We start from the raw sequence: 21,375 nt of genomic DNA on the forward strand, positions 1-21,375 counted from the left end.
GGGATGAGAGATGGTTCGATCACATGAGTGTAAAATATGTGAGATGAACGGAAAAAAAAAGTATCTCCTACGAGTTCAATCGTGCTCGCTTCGAATAGTCGAAATCATTTAGTGATAATGAAATTAATATGAAGAAGCTCAAAGTGTAAAGTAAAATATGAATTACGACATTATTAGATACCACCCTTAATTAATGGTGGGCTCTCTCTCTCTCTCTCTCTCTCTCTCTCTCTCCCTCTCTCTCTTGAAAAAAATATTAAAATATTGAAATATGTGGATATAGAGTTATTGATAGATGATATACATTTGTTGGTGGAATCCATTTAATTTTTTTTTTCTTGTGATGTTGGATTGGATAGATTAAATGTTTATTAAGTATTACTTTTTTTTTAGGGAATTAAGTATTACTATTAAATTGTAGCAAAAAAAAAAGTATTACTATTAAAAACTCATAAATGAGTAGTGTATGTATATTTATAACCCATTGGAAGATTATAAACTGTTAGTTAATTATAAATTTTTGTAAGTGTTTTTTTTAAGGGAACACAGTAACAAAAAATTGGTACAAGGAACACAATAAAATTATGGGTCATGCTAGCATGTGTCTTCGGAGCACTAGTTAAGGATAGCAAAAAAGGAAGTTATTACTAAAAAGAGAATTTTTTTTGACTTTTTATGAATTAATTACACAATTTTCAATGCAATAACTACTATATAATTTCTATTTTTTGGTATCTTTAACCGATGTTCGGGAACACCGTTTAGCATTTCCTTAAAATTATTATGATGGTATAAGTGTAGAAAAAATATATTAAAATTTTTTTTGAAGGAAAAAAATATATTAAATTTGATTTGACTTTGACAAAACATTGAAGATTTTCCCATAATAAAAACGTCGAATATTTATTTTACTTAAAATATTGACTATTATAAACAACTGCAAAAACTTATTTAAGAATTACTTTAGAAAAATAAATAAATATGGTTATCTAACATAAGAAATTACAATATAAAAAATTAAGAGAATTATTTTTTTCTATGCAATGTATGGAGAAAATCGATATGATAATACTTAAATAAACTAGTATTGATTTTACTTATATTGACAAATTCAAGATTTGTTGATAAGAATCTCTCACAATCAAATGGTTAACTGTTTTGAACTGTCAACTCACCACAATTAAACTCATAGTAATATACATGAACATTTGAAGATAAAATGTATACATAAATTATTTCTAGTAAAATTCCTTTAGTTAGAATGAAGTATAATTGGATATATATATATATATATATATATATATATATATATATATATATATGAAAATAATTCATTCACTAACTAAATTTCATAAATTTCTTTAAACCTTATATTTTGAACTCTTTTCCTCTTTTTTTTTTGGCTGGGGTTTGAATCCAGACCATGTATTATACATTGTTCTTACCAACTGAATTAAACTCACGAAATGACGAACAATTTTCCTATTTTTTTTATGGTGATCGGAATTTGAACTTCAAACTTTACATATTTTATACAGTGACCCTATCCATTGAACTACGCTCACGAGAGTAAACTTTTTTTCCTAAGCTTTCAAACTCTTCTATTTTTATATTTTGATTTATAATTTAAGCAAATGAGGACCACCTTAAATGTGGTGTGACGTGTGTTTGCTTGCGTGTCTGATGTGGCTTCTCGTGTTTAGAACCAAGTCAGCTATTCAAAGTTAAACTTAAGCAATTCATTACATTTGCGTTGCTTCATTTTTCTAACAATGGGAGCTGCACCATCAACTTCCATAGTTGAAGCTAAAATTTCAGCCATTTTCATTTATCCAATTAAGTCATGCCGTGGAATTTCTCTTTCTCATGCTCCTCTCACTCCTTCTGGTACGTACCATATCTTTTTTCCTTCATATATATTCCTTCTTATTCTTCCTATGTTTTTTTTTTTATTTAAATTTGATTGAAACTTTATTTTTCGATATATTTATTTGATAGGACTTCGATGGGATCGCCAGTGGGTGGTTGTGAATTCAAAAGGAAGAGCATGCACTCAAAGAGTTGAACCAAAACTTGCTTTGGTTGAGGTTGAACTTCCACCTGAGGCTTTTGATGAACACTGGGAACCTACCACTGATTCCTTTATGGGTATTTTACATTTTTTTTATGCTCCACCAAAGAATATATCATGCTTTTTATTTATTTATTTTATTCATTGTTACTCATGTTTCTCATTTTATTTCAATAAAATAGTGTGACTGTGTCTCCGTGAGTGCTAACTCAGATGGTAAAAGGTTGCAAAGACATTTGATATGTTGGGGCGCTGATTTGAACTCACAATTCTCTATTTTTCAGCAATTGAGTGTGTGAGTTTCGCCACCAGGCTAAGCTCTTTAGAAAAAATAGATTTTTTTTTTTTTGGTCTGAAGCTGGTTGTTAAAAAACCACGGTATAAAGATCGTGTCTGAATCTCTTTTATAAATAGTGACACGATTCACTTTACAAGTTGTTTTGTAAGTATACATTAAATCCAAAAATAATACTAGCATCACACTTTTCAACACACTCTTTTTAATTGGTTCACCAATTTTATATGGGACTCACATGATTTGGTAGGATGCATATGAATTTTAATCAATAAAAAATGATGTGGTAAAAAACTGTGTTAGAAAGTGTGCTGTCAGCACTTCTTCAAACATAATAAAAACATAATGGCATAGCATGAGTTGTGAGCAGGTTCATTCTTTAAGCCGTTGTGGGTTTGGTTTCTAACTCATGCATAATCTTTAAATGTGTCGAGATCTTGAAAGGGATTCGTCTTTATAGTTGCGTGCAAAGAGTATTCTAGGTAGTCTGTACTCTTGGTAGTATTGAACATCATGAGATTAATGAAGTCACATGTGCAATGACATGAAACATGACTTGTATTAGAGTAGGTAGGGAAGGGGTGGGGTAACAAGGGAGATAAAGGTAAGTTATTGATGTGAAGTATCCACTTAGTTGGGTCTGCTAACCCTTCTGTCTTCAAGAAGATGAAGGTAATTTTGAATCCCTGGCCAACATCATATTGGCTGTCATTGCACACATGACATCATTAATCTCACACTCAATGGCGACGTATGTTTCTGTTAGTCATTTAAGCTTCAAATAAATGGAGATTCATAAAATAGACTAACACCAGAAAAATAATCTTGTGGGGACCAAAAATACATTGATGCCTTCTAAGGATGAAGTACGAAGTATCTCTTGTGTGTTGGAGCTCAAATGACAATTATATTGGATCTCATGGTTTTAACTTTTAAGCATCTGCTTGAATCTTCATCATTACTGGAAAACATGAAGTAAAATATCTCTAGGGATTGACATAGATCACATGCATTGCATAGCTAATCTAGCATATAAAGAACTTACACTCACCCTTCTCTTTGTGCTTTTATTTTCTGCATTTTGCAATCAAGTTTAATTGTGAACCATTGTGTCTTGTGGGTGCTAGCGCAGTGGTGACTGGTGAGTATCTAGCTTTGTAAACCAAAGGGGTTGAGTTCTAATCTTTATTACAAACGGATGCCTAAGAATTTGGTGAAGTTGTCTAAAAAACACTAATGAACACTACTTTTTGAAGGAATTTGGTGAAATTTTTGTATGTACCAGATTCAATTCCCCTCTTCTTGTTTATCGAAGCCATTGAGAAATGTCTGTTATACAAGGGACATCAGTGTTGTCTTCAGTACTCACTACTTACCATGTTAATGTACATGTCTTTGCGTGATTACTTTTTCCCTCCTGTTTGATATCTTATGTAGTTTGGACATTATTATTTTCTACAGTTTCCGTTTTCTTCTGTATATCGTGTTCTAATTTCATTCTTAATTGACTCCTGTTCTTAATTTTGAGAAACTAAAAAATTGTAGTAGTTAAAACGCTGGTGGACTTTTGATTTGCATATTTGTCATGATCATGATTTCTTTTCTTCATTTCTTCCTTTGATTAGTTAACGAATAATGTCTCTATCTTCATGTTACAGTGTTGAAAGCACCTGGAATGGAACCTCTCAAAGTTTGCTTGAACAAACAGTATGAAGTAGTAGATGATATTACAGTGTGGGAATGGACTGGCTCTGCTTGGGACGAGGGAGCCGAAGCATCACAGTGGTTCTCAGACTATTTAGGAAATCCTACTAAACTGGTTCGCTTCAATACTGGTAGGTCTTTAAAATTATGAAGCCTTAAAGAATACGACAATGAGGATAACAATTTGTATGCGTTACTTTAGACCTGTCAGTGATTGGTAAAGGACAACAACAGTTTCGTGAACACATGCAAATTACTTGGATTAACTCTTTTATATAGTAAATGTGTCTAATATAATGTGAAACAAATTCAGTCAAACACATGCATGACATAAATAACCACGATAACTCTCGAGTAATATATCTAAATGCAGCTTCAGAAGTTAGAAAAGTAGATCCTGACTATGTTGAGGGACAGCACCAGACCTTTTTCAGCGATGGTTATCCATTCTTACTCGTATCTCAGGTCAGTCCAGTAGCAGTTGGAAAATGAAGTCTAAATTTACTTACATAAGTCTTTACTTTATATTTGTCATTTATTTATTGCTTTCAGGAATCATTGGATGCACTAAACGAGCATCTAGAGGAACCGATACCTATGAATCGTTTCAGACCCAAGTATTAATTTTTCCTTGCCTTCTTGTAGTGTTGTAATTATATTATTTCATAGTATTGGTTACTAGCTTAGATCACATAATTGAGATTTTGGTGCCATGTGGTGCAGTATCCTTGTTGAAGGTTGTGAACCATATTCTGAAGACCTATGGAGAGATATCAAGATAAGCAGGTTTTCATTTCAGGGTGTCAAGCTGTGCGACCGCTGCAAGGTGAAGAGTTCTACTTTATAGTTTCGTACATATCATTTAGGCAATAGTATGGCCCATAGGAACATGTATACCATAACTTAAGCTAACAATGTTAGTTTCTAACATGCATGTACCGCCATAATACGCATAGATTGATTAACATGTGATGTAGGCAGAGATTGGATAACGTTTGAGCCTTTTAAATTACACATCCTAATCCCCTTTTTCCTGTTATATCTTAATCAAGTTACGCATCCAACTTGCATTATAAATTGTTGAGTATGGCTCATACTTACTGACTAGTGGGCCGGTCGCGAGTTGCACTAAAAAAAAAATTGGACCGTGGTATTTATATACAAGTTGTACTCTATTAACACTAAACTTGATTAATAGAAAGAAACTGCAGCCTCTGTGCAGTCAGGGACGTAGGCACAATTGGCCGATATTTGCTACTAAACATCATCTGTTCATTGTTTGCATTTTTTCGTATATTTATTCATTTGAACTGGGGCTTCTGTCCTAACATTGTTGATGCTTATTATGTTAAGGTACCGACAATCAATCAAGAGACAGCGGTTGGTGGATCTGAACCAACTGAAACTCTGATGAAATTTAGGTCTGGCAAAGTTTTACGACCAAATAGCAATAAAAACAAAAACAAGGTGAGATTAATACTCAGTCATCAAATTTTCAATGAATGTCCCTTTGGTTTCATTGATGTCACGTGACACATGAAATGCTTGTGTTGCAGGTCTACTTTGGTCAGAATTTAGTGTGGAACTGGAGGGATTCTTCTGCTAAAGGGGATGGAAAAGTCCTTAAATTGGGAGATCCTGTTTATGTTAACAAAAAAGTCTCTTCTCCTGCAGAAGCAGCTGCTTAAAAGGCTGCAATGACAAACTTTATCAAACTCTTTTTTTGACTTAACTTTATCAAACATGAATATCAGTAGCTATGATGAAATTAAGTGATTATTACATGGTTGCTGAACTTTTCTTTGAGGAGGTGTAACTTGTAATGCATCTATTATGTCTTGTGCCCAAATAATTACATGACAATAAGGATTTGCAAAAACTAAAAGTCATTTCATTTGTTTTCAATTTATTTTTTCAAATGGTTTTACTATCACTAGCAAAAATTGAGAACAAATTTGCAGGGTAATCTATTTTTTGCAAGTTTATTTTGTATGAATACATAAATTGTATAATTTGGATTAAGTGTAGGAAATTTTAAATCTAAACAAAGAGAATTCTAAAATCCTTTGCAGAGATAAACAGCAAATTTGGTGTGTTTGAAAAAATTTAAACAAATTTATTTTAGTTGAGAAGATTTGAATTAAATTTCTTAACTTTTTCTATTCAACTTTAACCAAACCGATTCAATTAAAGTTTGGTTAAGTTTTTTTGTATGGATCATGTAACTACAAAAATTGATCCCTTGAGTCGGGTAGAACCACAATAGGTGTTAAAACCTTTTTTTTTTTTTTTTCATGAGATTTAACATTGTTGGATTTGAATCCATGACCTCTTGTTAAACGGAAAGATTTTTACAATTGCTACTTCATTATGTGTTCAAAAAACAAAAACAACTTCATTGTTTTGTGTGGCTGAAGTTTGGTAATTCCAAACCGCCGTAGAAATTTGGTTGCAGTGGTTACACAACTTTGCTATGTTGATAGTTGGATGTTCTAAATTTAGTTGTGTTTGACTTAATCTTTTTAGATAAGAGTTAGATCGATTCTAAGAGTAAGAGCATGTTTGGTTTTGTAAAATTGATTTTGAGTGAATTGATTTTTTAAAATTGATTTCGGATGAAAGTCAGTTAAATGTAAAATGATTTAAAGTGGATTTCACAATAAAATTAACGATAAGATCAATTGTAGAAGCCAAAATCTACAAATTATAATCTCAAAATTGATTTTGTGTGAATTGATTTTTTAAAATTGATTTCGGATGAAAGTCAGTCAAATGTAAAATGATTTAAAGTGGATTTCACAATAAAATTAAGGATAAAATCAATTGTAGAAGCCAAAATCTACAAATTATAATCTCAAATAGAATCAATTCTACAAGAAAAATAAATTCTCTTTTAAATCATCAAAAGATGATAAAATCAATTCTACAACATCCTTAATCATTTTTTAGCCTCTAAAATTGAAATTAAACATATTCTAAGCAATTAGAGTTACTCTATATTACGGCCCGGCCATAGGATTTCATGACAATGAGGTAGCATTGGCTATAACTGCCAATAATACACTTAATTCGATTTCACTTAATAAAAATGAGAATGATAAAGAAAATGTTAAGAAGAAAATTTTCATAGTACTTCTCATACACTTAATTGACATGTCATCATCATTCACGTTTTGTAACACACATTCATAGGATTTAAGATGATGGATTCAAGAAAAGTTTTACCATGGACCAAAAAAGGAGGATGCTACAAAGTCATAAATCATTCTAATTGTCAACAATACACTTAACATAGACGAATTCTTCGCTAAGCCAATGTTTAAAATTATCAAAATTTCAAGACGATCGATGATACTAGTCGGAATAAAATACTTACACTACTTATATTTACAACTAAGATGGTGATCTAATTGATGTTGATTTAATACAAACTATACATACTTTCCGTTGTTTTGATCAAACTGGTATCATTTAAGTCACTATTTGAATCGTAAAAATGAGAAAGACCATTGACATCTTACACAAAAAGAAGACGTATATTGTCGTTGGAGTTTAAAACATTTTTTAAACAGTAGTCCAAGGTGGACCATTTATTAAGGTGGTCCATATTGAAATATCTACTTAACGCATCCATCATCATAGTTAACAAAGTTTAGTGATGAACATTGACCAATTAATTAACATGAGAAACATTTTACAAAATCGATGACCAAAATGAAATATTCATATTATCACATAGTACTACTATTGAAAGCGACATGCAAAGTGAGGACCATTTAAGATGTTTACTACCAAATAAAACGTTGCAATATGTGACATGACATGTTTCCTTGCGTACTATAGTAGTAGTGTTACGTGGCTCCTCACGTGAACTGTGATGTTTAAAGTTTGGGTTCTGTTCCAAGCTATTTATAGCATTTGCATTTCACTAACAATCTGTATCTAACAGCAAAAGATAAAACATAGAACAAGAAAGAATAACAATGAGTGTTGCAGCTTCAAAATCTGTAACAGAATCAGCAACACCTGAAGCTAAAGTTACAGGCATTTTCGTATATCCTGTTAAGTCATGCCGTGGAATTTCACTTTCTCAAGCTCCACTCACTCCTTCGGGTATCATATTCTTTTTTCTTTTACTTTTTTATTTTTTTGAAATTTAACTTAAATTTGATTGAAACTTTTTTTTTTCTTTTCAATTTATTTATTTGATAGGATTTAGGTGGGATAGACAATGGATGGTTGTGAATTCAAAAGGGAGAGCATGTACTCAAAGAGTTGAACCAAAGCTTGCTTTGGTTGAGGTTGAATTCCCACCTGAGGCTTTTGATGAACACTGGGAACCTACCACTGATTCCTTTATGGGTATTTTACATATTTATGTTATTCATTGAAACACATGTTTCTTGTTTTACTTGAATAAATAATGGTATGTGTTAAGAGTCTCACATTAAATGAGATAAGGTCCGGACATAAGTTTTTAAGGGGGAGCTGGTTTTGTTGGTTTGAGTTAGACCAGACCCAAACTTTTAAGAATCTGGTCTGAGTGGTAAGCAACGGGTCTCTTAAGCATGTGGTCATGAGTTTGATTTCTGGTTCATGCATTTACAATTTCACTTTTTGATAGAGTAGTAGTCGCGTAGCTATCAAGTACCCCCATGTTGTCATGGTTTTGATTTCTAGTTCATGCATATAAAAATTCACTTTTTGATGAAGTAAACCTTTATGGGTCATGTTGATTAAAAATAAATTTTGTATTGAAAAGAATTTTTTTTTTAAGCTTTCAACATATTGAATAAACAACTTTTAAGATGATATTTTTATATTTGGTTTCATAAAATGTGCCCTAAAGACATAAGTTAGCCTTTCCCAACCTTTAAATGTACTGCAGATCTTGAAAGGCATTAATTAGTCTTTATCGTTTCGCGCTTTGCTGAGAAAACTCTTAGAATACGTACTCTTCATCGTGAAATTAGTGATGTTACATGTGGAATGCCATGAAACATGACATGGATTAGGTGTAGGGAAGGGGTGGGAGACATGAGAAGGAGATGGAGGTATTTGTTATTGTTAACCATGTTATTTGTGCTAAGTATTGATTGACTTTGTCACCGACTAATCTTTGTTGGGTGACAACCTTTAGAAGGTCTCTCCTCCCAACCATGTTTTTTCTATCCACAAAGATAGAGGTAATTTTGAAGTGGGCATCCCTAATCAACATCATTGGCTGTCATTACACACATGGCACCATCAATCCCTACGTCAATGGCGACGCATATTTCTGTCTCTGTATCATTGACATTTTTTATCAAAGGCATGTTCAGTCTCTAATATTGACACGACACTGATACTTGTAATTACATTCAGTTAATTCTTTTTCTCAAATTATTAGTTTATTACCGTTGCCAACTTATCAATGTCGTGTTTATGTCGACGCTTCATAGATTTTTGTTAGTCATGTGAGCTTCAAACAAAAGAAGATCGATAAAAGAGACTAACACAGGAAAAAAAAAATCTTCTTGTGACCAAAAATATATTTACAGCCTTCTAGTTAATTCCAAGGGGAAAAAGCTATGTTAGTGAGAAAAGACAGATGTTACAGCTGGGTGGAGGACAAAGTATATCCTTTCAAAGTAGTGGAACTATCTACTGACCTGTTTTGTTTGCTTATCATAAAAGGAAAATGTAAACTCTTTTAAACAACATCCAATAGAAGATGTAAAACAAATGTAATTGATATTTTAAGTAATTTGAGCTCGTTGCATAAACTGCACGCAATGAAAGAACTTTCACCTCCTTGTCATTTTCAAAATGAGTGACTCATCCACTTCTCATCAACAGCCCCACAAATTAAGCAAGTGATTGATTATTTTTTTTATGAAATAGCTAACCTATTTTTAACTTCTTCTCAGCTTATTTTCCATAAGCCTTTGTGATAAAATTATGAAAATCAACTTACATAAACTGATAAAAGTGCTTATTGCCATAAACTCTTCAGTGATAAGTTATTATTGAATAAATATTACTTAAGTAGTTTACCACATGTACATTCAATTCAAACAAACTTGACCTCAAAAGTATCCTTCTGACTGTTGTTTGAGTTAAAGATGAAGTAACTCCATGAGAAAACAAAAAAATTAAAGTAGTTGAAACAGTGATAGATTTTTATTTGCATTTTTTCCATGATCATGATCGCATGGTTTGTTTAGTTAATGAGTAGTGTCTCTATCTTCATGTTACAGTGCTGAAAGCACCAGGGATGGAACCTCTCAAAGTTTGTTTGAACAAACAGTATGAAGTAGCAGATGATATTACAGTGTGGGAATGGACTGGCTCTGCTTGGGACGAAGGAGCCGAAGCATCGCAGTGGTTCTCGGATTATTTAGGAAATCCTACTAAACTGGTCCGCTTCAATACTGGTAACATCTTTGAAACCTTAACGGATAATAAAACAGCACTAACAATGTTAAGAAGGATTTGTTACTTAGACATGTTAATGTACAAAAAATTCAATTTAACATATGCATGTAATGCACAATGGTTCCATGAACCGTAGACACGTTGTGCATGACATAAATAACCACGATAACTCTCAAATAATGTTTCCAATTGCAGCTTCAGAAGTTAGAAAAGTAGACCCTGATTATGTCGAGGGACCGCACCAGACCTTTTTCAGTGATGGCTATCCGTACTTAATCGCATCTCAGGTCAGTCCAGTTGCAGTTGGAAAACAAAGTCAAAATTATTTATATAAGTCTTTACTTTTTACTTGCCATTTACTACTTTCAGGAATCATTGGATGCACTAAACGAGCTTCTAGAGGAACCAATACTTATGAATCGTTTCAGACCCAAGTATTAATGTTTTCATGCCTTTGTGCCTAGTGTTTCATAGTATTCGTTACTAATTTAGATCACGCGATTGAGATTTTGGTGCCATGTGGTGCAGTATCCTTGTTGAAGGTTGTGAACCGTATTCTGAAGACCTATGGAGAGATTTCAAGATAGGCAGGTTTTCATTTCAGGGTGCCAAGCTGTGTTACCGTTGTAAGGTGAAAAGTTCTACTTTATAATCTCCTACATGTCAGTATTCAAAAAGCGAGCTGAACCAACCAGTTCAACCTATTGAACCAGGAACCGTCCAATTGACTGGTTGGTTTGATCTCGGTTACATTAATCTGAGAATACATGCTAATAGCAGTTATCTAACGTGCATTATTGATGATGCTTATTATGGTAAGATTCCAACAATCAATCAAGAGACAGCAAAAGTTGGAGCTGAACCAAATGAAACTCTCATGAAATATAGGTCTGGCCAAGTCATAAGACCAAATGATAAAAACAAAAAGAGGGTGAGACATTCATTCATCAAACTTTCAATTAAAATGTCCCTTTTGTACATTAATGTCAAGTCACATATGAAATGCTTGTGTTGCAGGTCTACTTTGGTCATGATATAGTGTGGAACTGGATGGAATCTTCTGCTAAAGGGGATGGAAAAGTCCTTAAATTGGGAGATCCTGTTTATGTTATCAAAAAATTCTCTTCTCCAGCAGAAGCAGCGGCTTAAAAGGCCATAATGACTTAAACTTTATCAAATATTAGTATCAGTGGCTATAATGAAATTAAGTGATTATTACATGGTTGCTGAACTTTGCTTTGAGCTGTTGCAACTTGTAGATTGTAATGCATCTATTATGCCTTGTATCCAAATAATCACATGAAAATAAGGATTGTGCAAAAATTAAAAAAGACCTTTCATTTGTTTTATATTTTCTTTTTGTTCATCGTTTTTATACTTTTTGTCCAATCATTTTACTCATGTATTTAATGATGTGTTGTCACGTCAACTAATGAATCTGAGTTGTCATCTTCATTAATTGACGTGACAACACATCATTGAATCTATTTGTAAAATAATTGTACACTGAAAAAACATATTAATTAAACTATTTCAAAAATAAGAGGCGAGATTTCATAATTCTATATTCTTAACAAAAAATTGAGAACAAATTTGTTGGTCAAATTACCTTTACATGTTAATCAATTTTTTTCTGAAGTTATTTAATTACAACATAATAAATTTTAGCATTTGGATGGAGTGTAGGAATTTGAAATTTTATAGAGAACTCTAATTAAGTAATCTTCTCTGCATAAATAAATATTTCACATGGTATCTAAATGTGAATTCTAAAATTCTTTTCATAGTTAGATAGAGTCATCTTCATTGACAAACATTAAATAGTTGCTACTTGAGTTTGGAAGGGTTAATCAGCAAGTTTGTCCACCAAACTCATGATCAGATAAATGTATATCCTATTAATTAATATCCTATCATGTGTATCAAACATTAATGTTATTGTAATGTGTGACGTGGCTCCTAGTGAGTCAGCTATTTATTGCATTAGCATTGCATGATAATATTTTTTATGTAACAACAAAAAGAAAGATAGCAAGAAAGAACAATGGGTGCTGCAGCCTCAACTTCAACAACATCTGTGACAGCATCATCAGCAACACCTGATGCTAAGGTTACAGGCCTTTTCATTTATCCAGTTAAGTCATGCCGTGGAATTCCTCTTTCTAATGCTCCACTCACACCTTCAGGTACCACATATATACCTTCTTATTTTATTTATTTTTTGAAAACTCGCTATCCGGTCGAAGGACCAACTAATCTGAGGGGTTCAATCTTATCCTACACTTAATAGGATTTCGATGGGATCGACAGTGGATGGTTGTGAATTCAAAAGGGAGGGCATGCACTATAAGAGTTGAACCAAGGTTTGCTTTGATTGATGTTGAACTACCACCTGAGGCATTTCTTGAACACTGGGAACCTACCACTGATTCCTTTATGGGTATATTTCATTTTTCATATGCTCCTTCAAAACATATCATACCTTTTATTTATTGATTTTGCTTGTTGTCACTTGTCACCCATTTTTCTTTTTCTTTTTTACTTCAATAACATTATTTGACGTGTCTCCTGTAAGTATAACTCAAATGGTAAAAAACTGCAGCGACATTTTATAAGCTGAGGTGCGGGTTTAAACTCACAGTTTTTCACTTCTCAACATTTAGTGTGAGTTTCACCGTTAGGGTCTTTATAATAAAAAAACATAAAAATGATGTGATGTGTTTTGGAAAATACTCAAGTCTTACATAGAATAAAGATAAGGTCTGAAATATGTTTATAAAGAGTGACACCCTTCCCCTTATAAGTCGGTTTTGTAAGAATGAATTAGTCCCAATATACAATCTTAATAGCGTGAGCCGTGAATAGTTTTGTTCCTTAAGCAAGTGGATGTAGGTTAAATCTTGAAAGGGTTTAGTCTTCATAGTTGCGTGCATAGAGTACTCTTGGTAGTATTGAACATCGTGAAATTAATGATGTCACATGTGCAATGCCATGAAACATGAAACATGACAAGGGAGACTGGAGGAGGAGATGAAGGTCTTTTTGTTTTTTGCGTAACCAATTTATTGATGCGAAGTACCCATAGGCTAGCTGGTCACTTTTAGTTGGGTCTACCCATCCAACCACGTTTTTTCCATCAATATTTGTGCATTCTAGTCTTTTTCTAAAGGGGAAAAAAACTGCAGTATATGGTGTGCTGGTCTCTCTGCTTTTTCTATAGACAGAAATAACATCTGAGGATAAGGTATATCCTTTCAGGGTAGGGCGAGTTATATGGTGAGCGAAATAGGTGACTCATCGAGTTATAAAAGAATGTAGAAGCCTTACAAGGCAGGACTAAGTGATTTATTATTTCTGAACTAGAAGTGTACAATACATTACAAATTAAGAAGCAAAACAAAAGTGGTAAGATAGATGGATCTTATGGCATAAACATTTAAGCAAGTGTTTGATTGAGTTTATGAAATAGCTTACAGCCAATCTATAACTTCTGAGCTTATTTCTATAAGCTATTAAGATAAAATTATGCAAAACAACTTATGTGGAAGGGCTTATTGCTTTAAACTCTTATGTGATAAGTTTGTTTTTGAATAAATATTTAATTAAGCCATTTGCAAAATGCATATTCAGTTCAAGCAAGCTTGACCTCCAAAGTATCCTCCCTTACTGTTGTTTGAATTAAGGATGAGGTATCTTTTGTGGGTTGTAATCCGAAGGGTCTGAGTTCAAATCCCTATTGGAAATGTATGGCTAAGTATGCCCCCTCCCCCAAAAACTTTTTGAAGGGAATTTGTGAAATTTTTTGTGTACTAGGTTCAATTCCTCTCTTCTTGTTTATGGAAGCCATTGAGAAATGTCTGTTATACAATGGACATCAATGTTGTCTTTTTCCGTCCTATTTGATATCTGAAGTAGTTAGGACATGATTTTTTATATAAGTTGCTGCCTCTTAATCCGCATTTGGTGTTCAAATTTCATTTTTAATTTCACAGATTCCTTCCTTCTGTTCTTAATTTTTATAAAATAGAAAAATTGCAGTAGTTAAAAGATTAAACGCCAATAGGCTTTTGAATCGCACATTCTTCATGATCATAATTTCTTTTTGTTCTTCCTTTCTTTAGTTAATGAATGGAGTTTTTATTTTCATGTTACAGTGTTGAAAGCACCTGGGATGGAACCTCTGAAAGTTTGTTTGAACAAACAGTATGAAGTAGCAGATGATGTTACGGTGTGGGAATGGACTGGCTCTGCCTGGGACGAGGGAGCTGAAGCATCACAGTGGTTCTCAGATTATTTAGGATATCCTGCTAAACTGGTCCGCTTCAATACTGGTAATGTCTTTGAAACCTTAAAGAATACGAAAATGATGATAACAATGTTTAGAAGGATTTGTTACTTTAGGCGCATAAATGATTGGTTAAGGACTATAACGGCTTCAAGAACACATAAATATTACTAGGATTAACTTGTTGCTTTTATTATAAATGTGTTTGATATAATGTGGAACAGAATCAATTTAACATATGCATGTAATGCACAATGGTTCCATGAACCGCGGTTGCATTGTGCATGATATAAATGACCAAGATAACTCTCGAGTAATGTTCCCAATGCAGGTTCAGAAGTTAGAAAAGTAGACCCTGATTATGTTAAGGGACAACACCAGACCTTTTTCAGCGATGGTTATCCGTTCTTACTCGTATCTCAGGTCAGTCAAGTAGCAGTTGGGAATTGAAGTCGAAAGTTTACTGATTGAAATCTTTACTTTTTGTTACTTATTGCTTTCAGGATTCATTAGATGCACTAAATGAGCTTCTAGAGGAACCGATACCTATGAATCGTTTCAGACCCAAGTATTAATTTCTCCATACCTTTTTGTCTAGTAATAATGTAATTATATTCTTTCATAGTATAGTATTGGTTACTAATTCAGATCACATAATTGATATTTTGGTGCCACGGGGTGCAGTATCCTTGTTGAAGGTTGTGGACCATATTCTGAAGACCTATGGAGAGATATCAAGATAAGCAGGTTTTCATTTCAAGGAGCCAAGCTGTGTGGCCGTTGTAAGGTAAAGAGTTCTTTTTTATAGTTTCTTACATATAATATAGCCCTAATATGGTCCATAGGAACAATATACATATATTCTAATTATTATTACTGTTGCTATATGATGATGTAGCCGGAGGTTGGATAATGTTTTTGTACGAATATTGACTTCATGCCCTTCTCTATTGTGTTCCATGCTATATATAATGTATCAATGATTACATGTAATTATAATTCATAATGACAAATATACTCTTGTCTAATTTATCTAACCTGTTCGAGGAAATTACATTATTTATAAATAAAAGCTGAGATCAATTACTGATTAACAGGTCGCTCGTGCAAAGCTAGTTGTACTGGAAAAAAAAAATAGACCATAGTATTTATAACAAGTTTAATCTGTAAACCCTAAGTTTGATTAATAGAAAGGAACTGCAGCTGCTCTATAGTCGGAGATATAGGCATATTTGGCCAAACTTTGTTACCAAATATTGTGTATTCATTGTTTGTGTTTTTCATATATTTAATCTTTTGAACAGCAGTTACTGTTCTAACATGAATAATGCTTATTATGGTTAGGTACCAACAGTCGATCAAGAGACAGCAATGTATGGAGATGAACCAACTAAAACTCTCATGAAAATTAGGTCTGGCGAAGTTTTACGACCAAATAGTGACAAAAACAAAAAGATGGTGAGATTAGTATTCAGTCATCAAATTCTGAATGAATGTCTCTTTGGTTTCATCGATGTCAAGCGATACATGAAATACTTGTGTTGCAGGTCTACTTTGGTCAGAATGTAGTGTGGAACTGGAGTGAATCTTCTGCTAAAGGGGATGGAAAAGTCCTTAAATTGGGAGATCCTGTTTATGTTATCAAAAAAGTCACTTCTCCATCAGAAGCAGCTGCTTAAAAGGCTACAATGACACAAACTTTATAGTGGTTATGCTGAAATTAAGTGATAATGCATCATTCATGATGGTTGCTGAACTTTGCTTTGAGGAGTTGTAATATAATGCATCTTTATTATGTCTTGGATCCAAATAATCACTTGACAATAAGGATTGTGCAAAAACACTTAGCTTTCATTTGTTTTCTATTTTCTTTTTGTTCCTGTTTTTATAATTACAACATAAGTGTAGAGATTATATAAATCTATAATCTTAACAAAAATGGAGATCAAATTTCTTGGACAAATTAAGATAAAACGTGGCTAGAGGGATTTGATAAGGCAACTGTAAACGCAAGCTCCGTGTATGTGATTCCATTCAGTTCTTTGCATTCCAAAAAAAAAAAAAAAAAAAAAACTTTACTAAGAGCTTAATTTATATTCAGTTCTTTAGCATTTGGATGAAATGTAGGAAACTTCAAATTTTTGTTTTGTAAACTGCTTTTCAATCAACTTTAACCAAACTGATACTAAGCTATTGCACTTGTTGTTGTGTTGATAATTGGTAATCTCGAGTAGTTCTAGCAATACACTTAACACACTTTTTTAGCACACTCACACCTATTAGTTGAAATTTGAATTGATCACACTAAGTCGTGTCGGTCTCACATAATCGTATCGAGATTATATTATTACAACTAAGAAAGCGTGTTGGAATGAATGTGTCGCTAACATTTTTCAATTATCCATAAGAACAAATCCTTTACAAATTCACACCTTCAACCAAATGCACACCTTTTTCTTTTTTACCAAACCAATGCGTTACTTGACAATGCCATCTCGTCTAAAGAAGCCACTGGTTCAACTCTTCAAAGCTAGTCCCCTTTTTGTGATTCTTCACAGATCATTGATAATCCAATTGAATTCCACCCACCTAATATTATATTATAGAAGATGTAAATGTAAAAGAAAATACAATTATATTACTGAGTTTTGTACAAGAAAAAATTACACGGGAAAATAGCTAGACAAGTACAAAGAAACCATGAAAATAATCAATCAAGATGTTAACATAACAACAGACAATATTTTGATAGAGTATTCAACACGCTATGCAACCACATGCATCCATGTCGTGTTGATGTTGGACAACGACATACATGTCAGACACCGAACTCACCATCAATCGGAAGTGTAGGTGCTACATGAGATATAAGCACAAAAACAGGTTAATAATTCTACTGCTATAAGTTGAAGTGAGAGAAGTTAGGGAAGATGAACATCAAGCTATGGAGCATGGTTCGTCGCCAATAAACCCATCCATCCAATATTCCATCCCCTCACACAAGATACCAACCATGGTTCAACACCAAAAACATAACAGCATTAGGTGGATAATAGAAGAATAAGAAACTAACAATCATATTCTCATCCCTCCATGATTTTATGGCGAGTACATTGTTTATTGTTATAGTATCCATTGCAAACAACAAAAAGCTAATTTACTAACAAATAATGAAATTTTTAGAAATCGAGTATCGGATAAAGATTGTGTTTTTCATTTGTACATGAAATAATTGAATAGACAACAATTGCTGACCCTTGACTATCTGTTTTATCAATCAGCCCCACAAATTTCCGCCCAATTTGTATACTCGGCTGTTATAATAAGAGTCTACCATGGAATTTTCATCTTTTTCTGAATCTGAGTAACAGATATAATCAGAAGATGAGCTTTGTATTCTTTTCCTTTTCACTTATGTTCGTTCGCATCTGATAGCAATCCTATAAACCAGTTCATCATCATTGACTTTCATTTGCCTAACAAGATGCAATCTGCAGAATACTTGAAAATTGTATGAAATTATTTACTGGCCAACTGTTGATAGTGTACATATAAAACCACTTACCAGCTCACAGAGTGTACATATATAACCAACTACTTTGACTTAGCCCTGTTGAAATCCACTCTTATAGATCAAAGTTGATTGAATGTAAGCACTTAATCCTTTTAATAATGTTCTCAGTTCTCGCCATTGTCAGTTGCAAAGTGTAAATATTTTAGACAGAAAAGTAAATTATTCTAGTGACTTTGCAATGACGGAAAGAGGTTTAAACTGTTTTATCGGTTAAGTGCCGGTATTCTCATCTTTCACCTGTTTGGCATTAACTCTCTGCACATGCTGATATCTCCAAGCAGGCAAAAGAAGGAAAGTTCTGTATCAAACACATATCATTGCATATAAACATCGAAAGTTTGAGATCTTGTGTTTGAGGATCTGGATCAATAAATTCTTGTATCAGCAATTCCTTAGCTTCAAGAAATTCTTGTTCAACAACACATCTTACACGATATCAGCAACACATCCTGCTCCAACATTCGCTGATGGTTTTTCGAACTTTCATAGGTTTGCAGAGCTGTTGAATAGCTAAGGCCCAAGTAGAAGGTTTAGGCAGCAAAAATTTCTGAAGCATCACTTCTATAATATTGGAAGCACCAACTGTTCTCTGTCGCTTAATTAATCGGACTACAAGCTCGTCTAGAAACTCCCTCCCATCTTGAGGCGGGTCCATATTGTCTCGTAAAGTTTTTAGGAAAATATCGCAAGTAATAAAATCAGGATCACAACCTTGATCTAACATCGTATTTAGAACATCAATAGCTCGGGAGACACTATTCTTCGTGCAAAAAGCATTGAGGAGTATGTTGTATGTAACCACATCTGGTTGTAATTTTGGGTCGTGACAGAGCATCTGATTGAAAAGTTTCATACCTTGTTCTACTAACTGAGCATTACAAAAGCCATGAATCATTGAACTATAAGCCACAACATCTAATTTGATTCCTCTACTCAACATTTGTTTCCACACCATTAAGGCCTCCTTGAGCTTCCCGTTTTTACACAATCCATTAATAAGTATACTGTAACAAACCTCGTGAAGATTACAATCATTGTATATCATCTCTTTCCAAACAAGAATAGCTTTATGAATATCACCTGCTTCAAAGTAACCCCGCATCAAGGAACTGTAAGTGAAAGAATTGGGAGTGTGTCCTTTATTCTTCATCTCTAATAAGTATTCCTTCGCTTCATCTGGTTTCCCTTCTCGACAAAGACCGTCTATAAGAGCACTATACACTATAGTATTTGGTTTACATCCTTTTTCAACCATTTCCTTCCACAACTGCATTCCATGCTCGCCTTTCCCCTCCTTGAACAATCCACTAATAAGAGACGAGTAAATAAACTCATTCCCACGATAACCCTTTTCTTCCAATGAAACCAAAACATGCACCCCATCCAAAGCCCTACCATGCTTAACAAACCCATCAACTAGTGTTCCAAAAGTAACATCATTAGGCACACATTTATTCGCCACCATCCGATTCAAAAGACTCATCGCCTTATCCAACTTACCCTTAAGACACAAACCATGAACAAGCGAATTATATGTAACTTCATTCGGAACACAACCCTTAAGAAACATATTATCAACCAGCTTCGACGCACGCGACAAATCACCTTTCTTACACAACGCACTAATCAAAACATTAAATGCAACTGGATTCGGAAACGTACCTTCAACCTGCATCTCATCCAACAACGAAACCGCCTCATCGATCCTCCCCTCATTACATAAACCATGCATCAACGTCGAATACGTATAACCATCAGCAACACAATTCCTATCACTCATCCCTCTAAACACCTCAACAGCTTGATCAACATTTCCAACTCTACACAAAGCCTTAATCACCAAATTAAAACTAAGCCCATTTGGTTGAATATTACCAAAACTCTTGGATTCAATAACATGGTTATAAAACTCTAAAGCAAGATCAAAACAACCCTCTTGAATAACAACATTAAGAACAGTGTTAAAAGATTTAACAGTCTGCTTACAATGAAACTCAGCTCCCATTCTATGAAACAAGTCCAAAGCTTTTTGAGGTAAATGTGCTTTTCCATAAGCTTTGAACATGATAATGAAGCTTTTTTCGATAAAGACTCGATTTTCACACTTCATTTGATGAAGGAGCTGTTCCAAGGAGGTGAAATCTAAGGAACTGGAGAAATTTTCGATGAGAGAGTAGAAGGATAAATCGCCCAATTTGTAAGAACCCCATTTGTGAGAAGAGGTGTTGGAGGGTGATTTGAAGATTTGAGGTGGAAGGGTTTGGTGGGTATGGGGGATATTGGAGGAAGAGGAAGAGTAAGAGAGAAAGGTTAGGGTTAGGGTTTGGGGTTTTAGGTGAAGAGAGTGTTTGAGAAGGGTTTTGGGTAATGTTGAACATTTTGGCATGGCATGAATTCGACACAAATTGGGTTTGGTTTAGGAAATGGTTTGTGTTTGAGGTTTATGGTGTTGTCTTGTGGGAAGAACGTTGCTGGTGTTGTCTTTCTCTGAAAAAATGTCATGGGTCAAAATTTCATAGCTTCAAAATTCAATCTAAACCTCAACATAAATTTATTCTAAACTAGTTTAATTAATTCAAATTTTTACAATAAATTTCTTAATTAATAAAATACTTCAATAATTCATTCTCAAATAGTTTGGATTCAAAGATTATTTATGATAGAAGAGTGGGCTTTTGTCCTCTTTTGTACAAAAAAAAGAAGAAGATTATGAACGTAATATAGTTGGCCATAGTTAGTGGGATAAAACTTGCTTGTTGTTGTAATTCATTCTCGAATATACCAATTTTCTTTATTAATTAAAGTATCATGGTTGCTAGACTCATACACTATAAGTGTGGAAAAAGGGAGAATCCGATGTTCGAATTCTCTGCATTTCATTGTCCATAGGGATATTAGATATCAACCGAGTTGTATTTACAAAACTCAAATAGACAAATTCATGTTAATGATTGTTATTTCAATTAAGTATATATCGTCTCTGTACAACTACAAAAAATAATCTTTTAAGCTAGATGAAGCTACAAATT

The 21,375-nt window shown here is 33.5% G+C and overlaps 4 protein-coding genes across 4 annotated transcripts; 3 read left to right on the forward strand and 1 right to left on the reverse strand.

Moving 5' to 3' along the window:
* The first annotated feature begins 1,728 nt into the window (after window positions 1-1,728).
* Window positions 1,729-5,975, forward strand: LOC146945543 (uncharacterized). The gene is made up of 8 exons (XM_085743874.1): window positions 1,729-1,887; window positions 1,999-2,148; window positions 4,025-4,201; window positions 4,444-4,535; window positions 4,623-4,687; window positions 4,794-4,896; window positions 5,424-5,537; window positions 5,627-5,975. The coding sequence occupies exons 1-8, from the start codon at window positions 1,773-1,775 to the stop codon at window positions 5,756-5,758; spliced, it is 948 nt and encodes a 315-aa protein (XP_085600000.1). The 5' UTR covers window positions 1,729-1,772; the 3' UTR covers window positions 5,759-5,975.
* Window positions 5,976-8,010: 2,035 nt separating this feature from the next.
* Window positions 8,011-11,836, forward strand: LOC146945544 (uncharacterized). Its single transcript, XM_085743871.1, has 8 exons — window positions 8,011-8,183; window positions 8,283-8,432; window positions 10,310-10,486; window positions 10,683-10,774; window positions 10,857-10,921; window positions 11,016-11,118; window positions 11,308-11,418; window positions 11,505-11,836. The coding sequence occupies exons 1-8, from the start codon at window positions 8,054-8,056 to the stop codon at window positions 11,634-11,636; spliced, it is 960 nt and encodes a 319-aa protein (XP_085599997.1). The 5' UTR covers window positions 8,011-8,053; the 3' UTR covers window positions 11,637-11,836.
* Window positions 11,837-12,495: 659 nt separating this feature from the next.
* On the forward strand, window positions 12,496-16,637 carry LOC146945545 (uncharacterized). Its single transcript, XM_085743870.1, has 8 exons — window positions 12,496-12,673; window positions 12,778-12,927; window positions 14,642-14,818; window positions 15,104-15,195; window positions 15,276-15,340; window positions 15,457-15,559; window positions 16,117-16,230; window positions 16,320-16,637. The coding sequence occupies exons 1-8, from the start codon at window positions 12,532-12,534 to the stop codon at window positions 16,449-16,451; spliced, it is 975 nt and encodes a 324-aa protein (XP_085599996.1). The 5' UTR covers window positions 12,496-12,531; the 3' UTR covers window positions 16,452-16,637.
* Window positions 16,638-17,818: 1,181 nt separating this feature from the next.
* EMB1025 (Pentatricopeptide repeat (PPR) superfamily protein) lies at window positions 17,819-20,879 on the reverse strand. Its single transcript, XM_085743869.1, has one exon. It carries the CDS (start codon window positions 20,730-20,732, stop codon window positions 18,783-18,785), a length of 1,950 nt encoding a protein of 649 aa, XP_085599995.1. The 5' UTR covers window positions 20,733-20,879; the 3' UTR covers window positions 17,819-18,782.
* Between the last annotated feature and the right edge of the window lie 496 nt (window positions 20,880-21,375).

The sequence above is a fragment of the Medicago sativa genome, chromosome 2, assembly GCF_051527215.1.
Source record: "Medicago sativa cultivar Bolivia chromosome 2, Bolivia_mono, whole genome shotgun sequence".
NCBI lineage: Eukaryota > Viridiplantae > Streptophyta > Magnoliopsida > Fabales > Fabaceae > Medicago > Medicago sativa.